Source organism: Hyperoodon ampullatus (assembly GCF_949752795.1).
Source record: "Hyperoodon ampullatus genome assembly, chromosome: 15".
NCBI lineage: Eukaryota > Metazoa > Chordata > Mammalia > Artiodactyla > Ziphiidae > Hyperoodon > Hyperoodon ampullatus.
This window is the reverse complement of record NC_136928.1, coordinates 1200637-1210207: the sequence shown is the minus strand read 5'-3', so window position 1 is coordinate 1210207 and position 9571 is coordinate 1200637. Positions and strand designations below refer to the sequence as shown.

Genomic DNA, 9571 nt, shown 5'->3' with positions numbered 1-9571 from the left:
CTCAGGGCCCCTGGACGGGAGCCAAGCCGAGAGTCCTCTCTGGGCAGATTCCAGGCAGAGAAGGCAGAGAACCAGAATGCCCTGGAGAACTCTTGCACATCCTACATGCCCTGCAGGGTCAAGGGGCCCAGGAGGGCCGGGCCTCAAGGTGGCGGGGGGGATGGGGTGAGGTTTTCCAAGCCTCCTGCCAACACCGCCATCTCTGTCCCGGGCAAGCGGAGACGAGAGCACCAATCGGCTTCTCCGCCAAGGCCTTCCCTCTGTCTGGGGCGGAGAACAGCCCCTCTGCAGCGAGCTCCCCCTACCCCCCCTACATGCTTCCCCCAACTCAAACAACCCAACAGGGCAGCTTTGTTTGGGGACATTTTGGCTTGGGGACCCAGGGAGAGGGCCTCACAGAGGAACCCCCAGCCTTAGGGCCCTCCCGGCTGCCCTATTTGGAACACCCTGCAGCCCCAACCCCCCCATATCTGCTTCGTTTCCCCACTCTTCTTGTGTTTCACTCCTCTTTGACAATAATAAAGCCCTCAGCAGCCTGACTTCCCTTTGACTCTATCCCACACTCACCCCTTTTCCCAGGTCCCTCCACCATCCTCCATCCACAACTCTCCTTCCTCCCACGGGCAGCGTGACTCCCCCTACCTGTGGCTGAGCGGGGGCCGCGGCGGCTGGGAGAAGCGTCCTGGTCCTGGAGTTCAGTCCTAGGACTTACCGAACAAGTGCTCGTCCAGGGGAGACTGCCCCCCTTCTCCCCCACCCCTTCGTTCCTCCCACGTCCCCGTGAGCCCGCCCACACTCCGCCCCGTCCCACGACCCCTCCCAGGCCAGTGCGCTGCTCTCCTCCTCCCTCCTCTGTGCAGCAGGCCGCAGTCGCCGCTCCACCCGCCTCCCGCCCGCCTCCCCGCCTCCCAGCCTGCTGAATAAAACTTTCCTTTCTCGCGGGTTGGGAGCTGGACACAGAAGAGGCCACGGGGCCGCAGACCGTCCCGGGCTGCGGCCCGTGCAGCGACTCGGCTCCGAGCTCCGGAAAGTCTTCAGTCCCTAGCCCTTCCCCCACGTCCCCTGCTCCGCGGATCTTAAATGGCCCAACTCCGGCCGAGCAGGGGGCGGGGCGGGTCTGGGGAATTGAAGCCGCGAGGGCACGTAAGGTCCCTCCAATGCCCCAGGGTGCCCGTCGGCATTTTCGAGATGATGTCACGGCCTTCACTCTGATGTCACGTTGAGCATCTGACGTAGTACGCAGCCCCCAAGCCTAGGCGCCGGAGTCCTCTGACCGAAACCACGAGGTTTCCTTCGGTGGAGCCACTTGTGCGCGACCCAGGGTTGGGGTGGGGGGCGGAGGTGGTGCACCAGCCAGCTTATCTGGGTACCCCCTCCCCTTCCTTCTGGCTTGTCTTCTTCCTCCCCTTTCGCGGTCCGGGCAGGTTGGGGGGTCGGGAACGCCTCCCGCGCGAGCCCCGCCCCGCCCCGCCCTCCTCCCCGCCTCGCCCCGCCTCCGGCCCACTGGGCCAGGAAGGGCGGAAGGAACCGCCGGGGGCCATGGACGGGGCCGTGATGGAAGGGCCGCTGTTTTTGCAGAGCCAGCGTTTCGGTACCAAGGTAGTGTGGGTAGGGGCTGCCGAACCCCATCAGAGCTAGGGGTGGGCAGCTGAGCCTAGATGGAGGGAGGAGACCGGCAGCGGGTTGGAGCGCGGCGCCCCGAGCCGGAGAGCCTTGTGAATTTCCGGCTAAACTGCTTTGCACACACTCGGAAGAAGCGTCCGCCGGCCTGCGGGTTCGCCTGTCTGGCCCTGGGGGAGACGGAGCGGCATCCTCCTTGGGAAGCTTCGCCTGCCGTCGGGAAGCCTCCGACCTGAAATTGGCCCGCGCAGGTCCTTCCCTCCCCGTCGGGGCCCGGGCCGCCGGTGTTTGCCGGCTCCCTCCCCAGTGTCTCTCCGCTCTTTCCCCAGAGGTGGAGGAAGACCTGGGCGGTGCTCTACCCGGCCAGCCCCCACGGTGTCGCGCGGCTCGAGTTCTTTGACCACAAGGGGTCGAGCTCTGGAGGGGGCCGAGGGAGCTCGCGCCGCCTGGACTGCAAGGTGATCCGTCTGGCTGAGTGTGTCAGCGTGGCCCCCGTGGCCGTGGAGAGCCCCCCTGAGCCTGGCGCCGCAGCTTTCCGCCTGGACACCGCACAGCGTTCCCACCTGCTGGCGGCCGACGCGCCGTCCAGCGCCGCCTGGGTGCAAACGCTGTGCCGAAACGCCTTTCCGGTGAGGGGGCCGGGGCTGCCGGTGAGGGGCTGGGGCGAGCTGCACCGGGCCCAAGAGTCCATGCGGGGTGGGCGCAGTTACAGCGGCAGAGGAACTGGGCTGGCTCGGACCCTGGGAACCGCGGTGAGGGAATTACAGTCTCCTTCATACTCTTTCTCTTTACCCCAGAAAGGCAGCTGGGCCCTGGCGCCTGCCGAGAACCCACCCAAGCTTTCTGCCCTGGAGATGCTGGAGAATTCACTGTATAGCCCCGCCTGGGAAGGTAGACGCCTGAAAAGCCCCAGCAGGGATGGCGTGGAAAGAAAGGGTGTCCTACAAGGGGAAGTAGAATGCTCCTGAGAGCTGGCTTTCAAGTGTATGCTTGGACAACCTGCTCCCTCCCCCGACCCCAGTCCTGGCCAGGTGCCAGTCTAACTGTGTATTCCTTCCAGGATCCCAGTTCTGGGTAACCGTGCAAAGGACTGAAGCCGCTGAGCGTTGTGGCCTGCATGGCTCCTATATGCTGAGAGTGGAGGCTGAGAGGCTGACCCTCCTGGGTGTGGGGGCCCAGAGTCAGATACAGGAACCACTCCTTTCCTGGCCTTACACTCTGTTGCGTCGCTATGGCCGAGACAAGGTGCAGTGCTGTTAGGAAGGACTGGCTCCCTGGGTTGGGCAGCTGTGGGAGGGGTGGGGCAGGACCTGGGAGGTGGGAAACTCTGCCTTTTGGATAACCCTTTCTTGCCTAGCCCATGGCCCCGCCTCCCTTCCCAGGTGGTCTCTTCTTTGTTGGTCCCCTAGCTAGTTCAGCCCCGTGACTCACCTCCTCTGATGCCCCTGATGATGCGTTTCCCTCCACTCCCTCTTCAGGTCATGTTCTCTTTTGAGGCTGGCCGCCGCTGCCCCTCTGGCCCTGGAACCTTCACCTTCCAGACGGCACAGGGAAATGACATCTTTCAGGCAGTTGAGACTGCTATCCACCGACAGAAGGCCCAGGGGAAGGCCAGCCAGGGGCAGGATGTCCCCAGAGCTGATTCCCATGACGGAGAAATGGCAGAAGGGAAGGTGGCTCCCCCCCGGGGCCCCCAGGAGCTCGCGGGCAGCCCTCCAGCCCTGTATGCTGAACCCTTAGACTCCCTGCGCGTTCTTCCAGGCCCTTCCCAAGATTCCGTATACTCAGACCCCCTGGACAGCACCCCTGCTCAGGCGGGGGAGGGGTTACAGTTACAGTTAAAGAAACCTCTCTATTGGGACTTGTGTGAGCATGTGCAGCAGCAGCTGATAAAGACCAAGTTGACAGACCCCAAAGAAGACCCCATCTATGATGAACCTGAGGGCCTGGCCCCAGCTGCTCTCCGGGGCCTTTATGATCTGCCTCAGGAGCCCAGGGATGCCTGGTGGTGCCAGGCTCGGGTGAAGGAGGAGGGCTATGAGCTCCCCTACAACCCTGCTACTGATGACTACGCCGTGCCACCCCCGCGGAGCACAAAGCCTTTCCCAGCTCCCAAGCCCCAGGGCCTGGCCTTCTCTGAATCCGGTGCTGCGGCTGGCAGTGGCAGCAAAGGCCATAGCTCAGACACTGCCCTGTACAGCCAGGTCCAGAAGAGTGGGGCCTCAGGTAGCTGGGACTGTGGGCTCTCTGGAGCAGGGACTGACAGGACTGGGGCCAAGTCAGAGGGCTCCACCTGAGAAGAAGGGCAAGGCTGGCGTTGCTGATAGGAGGACCATGGGGAGGCGGCACTGGGGAGCAAAGAAACCTGTTAGAACCAGCAGGAACCAGACGGGTCTGCGTGTAGAGACCAGGGTACACGGGGAGTCAAGGGAAGGATGATCTGTCCCAAGAGGTCATGGAAGTGGGACAGTTGGCAGGGGCTCAGGGGTTGGATCTGGGGGAGGCCAGCGCCTCTAAGTCATCCCCACCAAAGGAAGGGCTAGCTGCTGGAGCAGTGCTATAGAAAGGGGTGTTTGGTCAGACTAGGTACAGTGTGAGGGGCCTGTATGGAGGCTATAGGGAGGCACTGGGCTGTGTCTTGATCCTTCCCCCTGCGTTGTTCTTTGCCAGAGAGAGAGATTTTTTTTAAGTTGTATCCTCATTAAAGTCAGTTTGGGTTTAAGAGGTCTACGTGTGTGAGTAGTCACAGGGGACGGAGTGGCAGGCTGTGCTGGGTAGCTGTGGAGGGAATCGGGAGGAGAAGCAGGAAGCTGTTGGGGGCCACTGAAGGAGGAAAGGGCCTCGGGCAGGGGGTCAAGCAGTGTGGTCGTTCAGAGCCTGGGTGGTCCAGTCAGGCCCACCTGGGCTTGACCCTATCTCTGTGACTCTGTGTGTAACATCTGTAACCCTCACTTTCCCCCACTGCCCCTGTGCAAAATGGGGAAGCTTAATTACACGTACAACCTCACAGGGTTTTTATGAAAGCAGTTACATTTCTCAAGTACTTAATATGATTTCAAGTGCAGAGTAAGCATTGTATAAATGGTGGTTATCATTCTGTGGATGGAGAAAGCTGGTGGGCAGGTATCAGGAGGGGAATAGGTCTTTTTCATGCCACCCTCTCCCCTGTTCTCAGCTCTAGGATGCCTTCCCTCCCCCTTGTCTCACACACCGACACACCACAAGCACACACACAAGCACACGCACGCGCGTGCGCACACTTTGCATGTGGGTACCAAGCATCAACCACCAGCCTCTGTTTGGAGGCTGAAGGGAATTGCAGTGTGGTGGGTGTAGTGGGAGGGGCCTGGGCTTTGGAATGCGGTTCCGATTTCAATGCTGCTTGTTTTTCATGAACTCTGAAAACCGCATCCTTGTCTCCTGAGGTTCAGTTTCCTGATGGTGGCCTGACTTCACCTACTTACACAGAGCTACAAGGAGAAAGTCGGGCCTGGGAATGCTCCTGACAATGGTGGAGCCTTACTGGTTCTTTAATCTTCATTTGTGTGAACAGTATCAAGCGATCCAAAAGAAAAATGAGTCCCTGCTTGGCGAAGTTCAGTGTGTCTCTTCCCAGCCTGAAGAGTGGGGCAGTGGCAGCATGGGGACAGAGGAGGGGAGGCTCGTTTCCCATCAGCCGCCTGGGGCTCACAGGGGCTCACGTGGGTAGGAGGCCTGTCTGTCCGCAGAAAGCCATTGTGTGAGCCTTGGCATGGATGTGCTCGCACAGGGCAGCTGGGCTGTGGTGCTGGTGACTTAGGGCCCTGAGGGATACTCCTCGTCTGCCTCCTCCTCCTCCTCCTCCTCCTCCATGGAAGGCTGAAAGAAGACATCCGAGGAAGCTTTGCTGGCTGCTGGCATCTTGGGGGCTCTGCCAGGGGCGGGAGTCATAGGCAAAGGGGCCACTGTGGCTCGAGCTCGATTTGTTTGCAGTGGCCCAGCCTGCAAAGAAAGCAAGAAGAGCTTTCTGTGAAGACCAGACAGTCCCCGATCTTCTGTCCTGACTCCTCATGTGTCCTGTGAGTGACAGCCTCAAGGCCCAGGGCAGTGGAGTCCCCTAGGCTCCAGCCTCCACAGTGCCTGTCTCCTGGCTAAGTGTCCTCCTCTGTTTGCTCGTCCACCAGCTAACTTGTGGTCGGTTCTGTTCCCACCTCTAGACTGACTGTACTTTGGAAACGTCTTTCTCTTGTAACTTCAGGTAAGACAAAGCAGGGGTTTTCCTATAGGCTCTGATATTGAGAAACAAGGAAAAGATTAATAAGGGCACAAAAGGAAGCCCAAATACTATAGAACATGGATTTCATAAAAATAAACACCCCCTGGGACTTTCCTGGTGGTCCAGCGGTAAAGAATCTGCCTTAGAATGCGGGGGACACAGGTTCAATCCCTGGTCAGGGAACTAAGATCCCACATGCTGCAGGGCAACTAAGCCCGCGTGCCACAGTTACTGAGCTCGCACGCCTCAACCAGAGAGCCTGTGTGCTGCAAACTACAGAGCCCACGTTCTCCAGAGCCCACGCGCCACAACTAGAGAGAGAAAACCCACAGGCCACAACTAGAGAGAAGCCTGCCTGCCACAATGAAAGATCCCACATGCCTCAGTGAAGATCCCGCATGCCACAACTAAGACCCAACACAGCCAAAAATAAATAAATAATAAATCTTAAAAAAACAAAAAGATAAATCCCCCCTTCAATTACTCTTCTCTCTCTGCTTGTCACTAGAGCCCTGTCTCTAAGCTCCTAACCGTGGCCAGCCTCCCTTTACTCATCTGTAAAATAAGCAGAACACTTACCTTGCGGGGAAGCTGTGAGGATTAAATGAGAAGAATAGGTGTGAGAGCACGTGTCACAGAACCTGGCAAGTGCCTGCTGCTCAGTAAATGCTCATTCCCCTTCCCTTGGGCATTTCTTTTCCCACCTTCCCTTAAGCCTTTTCTTTCCACAGAGGCTTGTGGTTGTAGTTCCAGTGCAGCCAGTTTGCTTAGTGGGACAATGGTCTGTTAAATGACTAATGATTTATCACAAACACTGCAATTAAGATACCTAAACGTTATATGTAAATGCCCAAGCAAAACCAAAGCCCTCTTCCCGGGTAGGGGTGTAATTTTCTTTGTCTAGGGCAAAAGGCTGCTGTTTTTCTTCCTCCCCTGTATGCCGTCTTTCTGCCACAGGAGATCCAGGGAGGCTCCTCCCTTGGATGGGGGGAGCTGGGCACAGGGGAAGAGGACTCTCTGGGATTCTGGGCATAAAGCGCAGGGAGGGAAGTACCTTTCTCAGAGCCCGGCTCTCCCACCTTGGGTGGAGCGGGCCCTGAGGCTTGGCAAAGGTGCTGCTCAGGTGTGAGTACAGGTGGCTGCGAACCTGCAGGGGGTTGTAGGTGGGTTCTAGCTCCAGGTCATCCAGCATGCTCTGAGGAAGAGAGAGGAGGAGCCTCAGCTGGGGGTCTTGAGGCCATAGAACCCGAGATGTCAGGCAGAGACCTGAGTGTGAGAAGCTGGAGGATGTGGAATAGATGCGTGTCCTGCAGGGGGTTCTGTCCCAGGTCCGAGTGCTTGTGAGGTAAGTGTCAGGCAAGGGTACCAGAAGTAGCAGCAACTGAGTGGTTAGGGACACTGAACACTCTGGCCCTGAGAACAATGTCACAGGATTCTGAGAGGGGCCAGAGCGCTATGAAGGTTACAAGGGATCCAGTGTGCGAAGCTGGGAGGGAGGGTGTGTCCCGGCTGCGGTGCTCAGTCTGCACAGCAAGTACACTGAGTTCTCGGCAGCCTTTGAGGTAAGTATAACCAGAGGACATGCCAGCAGAGCATTCCTGAGCAGTCAGGTTTTCCGGCCACAGCATCCTGTGCCAGGAACCACTGGCCCTGAAGTGAGACACTGAGTGAGCCATGGCCACTTGTGCCCACCTCTCTGCATCCCCATGGCTGCCAAGCCAAGAGTACAATCCCAGGCTCTGTGCTCTCTGCACGTAAGTCAGCAACCTAGCAGCAGCAATGTGGTTCCAGTTCTCTGTACCCAGAGGTCCCCCCTCCCCGCCTCAGCCTGGGGAGGTGACAGAGGAAATCCAGAATCCAGATCCAAGATGAGAGGAGGGGGAGGAGAAAGTGGCCTTCAGAGCTGTTCCCTCCTTTGCATCAGTCTTATTTTAAAGCTCTTCCTATTCTCGGTGCCTACATTGGCTGCCTTTTCCCCTTTTTCTCAGATGCACACAAACACAGGTACACACACATGCATACACACATTGCAGAGCAAGCCCCGTGGGAACACACCGGCCCGCAGACGCTTGCTTACGTCCTTCTGTCTGGCCTCGGCTCCTTGCTTTCTCTGCTCCTCTTACCACACCCTTGGAACCACCTCTGCCTCTGCTTCCCTGTCCTTTCCTTCAGGGGCTCACTCCTTTCCCTCATCCCTTTCTTGAACTCTATTCTCTTTTCTCCGCTCTATCTATCCCATGAGATCTGGGCTCACTTGCCTCCACAGCCTTACGGCTGTCATCAGGCACGTCCTCAGGTAGCAGGGGGAAAGGGCTGGGCAGCATCAGTTCCCGAGTGGCCACTGCCTTCACCAGCAGAGTGGGAGAGCGAGACGGCAGGATCACGTAGAAGGTGCTGGCGGGCTCTCTCAGGCTGTGTCCTTGGCTCAGGGGCTCCCCTTTGGCCAATAGCAGCCATTCTCTTTTCTGAAACAAAGACATACATAAACGCTGGTTCATCTTCAGTCTTCGGCGTGTTTGGAGGGTTAGTCCCAATTGAGGCTTCCCCAAGTTCCTCTGGGGGCGTCAGGGCGGGCTGAGCCATTTCACCCTGGCCCTGGGGAGGGAGGGACTTTCTGCCTGAATCACCAGTGCCCTAAGGTACTGCTCTTTTCCCCTGATTAGGGACATACACAAAGGGTTATCAATGCAGAGACAAGTTCAGAGATGAAGTAGGTGTTCACCTTACAGGGGGCTAATATAGTACTCAATGATAAATGCGGCGTTTCAAGAACTGAAATCCTTAAAAACAGAGCCTTAGCACAGAGACTTCTGTGGGATGCTGTGAAAATTCAGGTCTCATTTGGAGGGTGATAAATTTTGCTTGTGATGCACAACTGGGGTTAGAGTGGGCTGATTGGGGAATGTCCCTGGAATGTCCAGAGAGGGCTTAAAAAGAAGGTAGTCAAAGTCACCTGGGAAGAGAGAGGAGGAGGAGAGATCAGGGAGAGGAAAGCTTTGGTACAAGGAGGTGGGTGGGGACAGGGCCCTTGATATCAACTCACGCCATCACAGGACAAAAAGAAGGGTCAAAATTCTGGGGGTGGCAACTCTTTGAGTGAAGGGTACTGCAGAACAGAGGGGTGACACTTTGTCATCTGCCATGGAGATTAAATAAGTTAGCATATGGGTAAGAAGAAGAGACAAGCAGACATATTAGCAGATGTTCTGCATGTACCGTTTTAAACCAGGCATGGAAATGAGACAATTTTCTGTGGTAGTTTTTCAAGGAAAACCACAACTCCAGGAACCATGGAGTCGGGACTGTTACAATCATCTTTAAATCTTTAAATTGTGTTCTATTCCTTGAGGTGATCATCATAACAGGTACATAACAGTCTCCTTGCTACATAAGATGAAAGAAAGCACACTAGCTCTACCCACTCTAACATATATGAAAAGTTGGAAGAAATAATACAAGAGGAAAGGCAAAAAGGAGAAAAAAGATTTTAAGGGGATAGAGGAATTATCAGTGTCTTGTGGAAGACAAGTGGAAAGTGACACAGTGAAGCAGTAAAAACCTGCTGTGGCATTAGAATTATACCCCAGAGCAAATGTGCTGGGGTGGGGGGTGGGGCTGGAGTTCTAGAAACTTCTTTTTTCCTGTTTTTCTTTTTTTAATAAAAATTCTTTTGTCTCCCTTCTTTCCTCTTCCCCC

At 56.7% G+C, this 9571-nt stretch overlaps 2 protein-coding genes across 3 annotated transcripts in view; one reads left to right on the top strand and one right to left on the bottom strand.

The window, feature by feature from the left end:
* Positions 1 to 1503: 1503 nt before the first annotated feature.
* Positions 1504 to 4342, top strand: DOK1 (docking protein 1; the record flags this gene model as incomplete). Of its 2 annotated transcripts, XM_079720761.1 has the most annotated exons (5): positions 1504 to 1599; positions 1950 to 2249; positions 2418 to 2511; positions 2681 to 2865; positions 3099 to 4342. In XM_079720761.1, the coding sequence occupies 5 exons, from the start codon at positions 1540 to 1542 to the stop codon at positions 3915 to 3917; spliced, it is 1458 nt and encodes a 485-aa protein (XP_079576887.1). The 2 variants fall into 2 exon arrangements, with proteins under 2 accessions (XP_079576887.1, XP_079576888.1); XM_079720762.1 differs by lacking the exon at positions 2681 to 2865 and having other exon boundaries at positions 1540 to 1599; positions 3099 to 3115.
* Positions 4343 to 5415: 1073 nt separating this feature from the next.
* The window catches only part of M1AP (meiosis 1 associated protein), a gene marked incomplete at both ends in the record, with an annotated part of 74522 nt that continues 70366 nt past the window's right edge, over positions 5416 to 9571 (bottom strand). The window contains 3 exons of the mRNA XM_079721472.1: positions 5416 to 5601; positions 6930 to 7070; positions 8134 to 8340. Coding sequence (XP_079577598.1) covers positions 5416 to 5601; positions 6930 to 7070; positions 8134 to 8340 — 534 coding nt within the window. The remainder of the gene's footprint in view (positions 5602 to 6929; positions 7071 to 8133; positions 8341 to 9571) is intronic.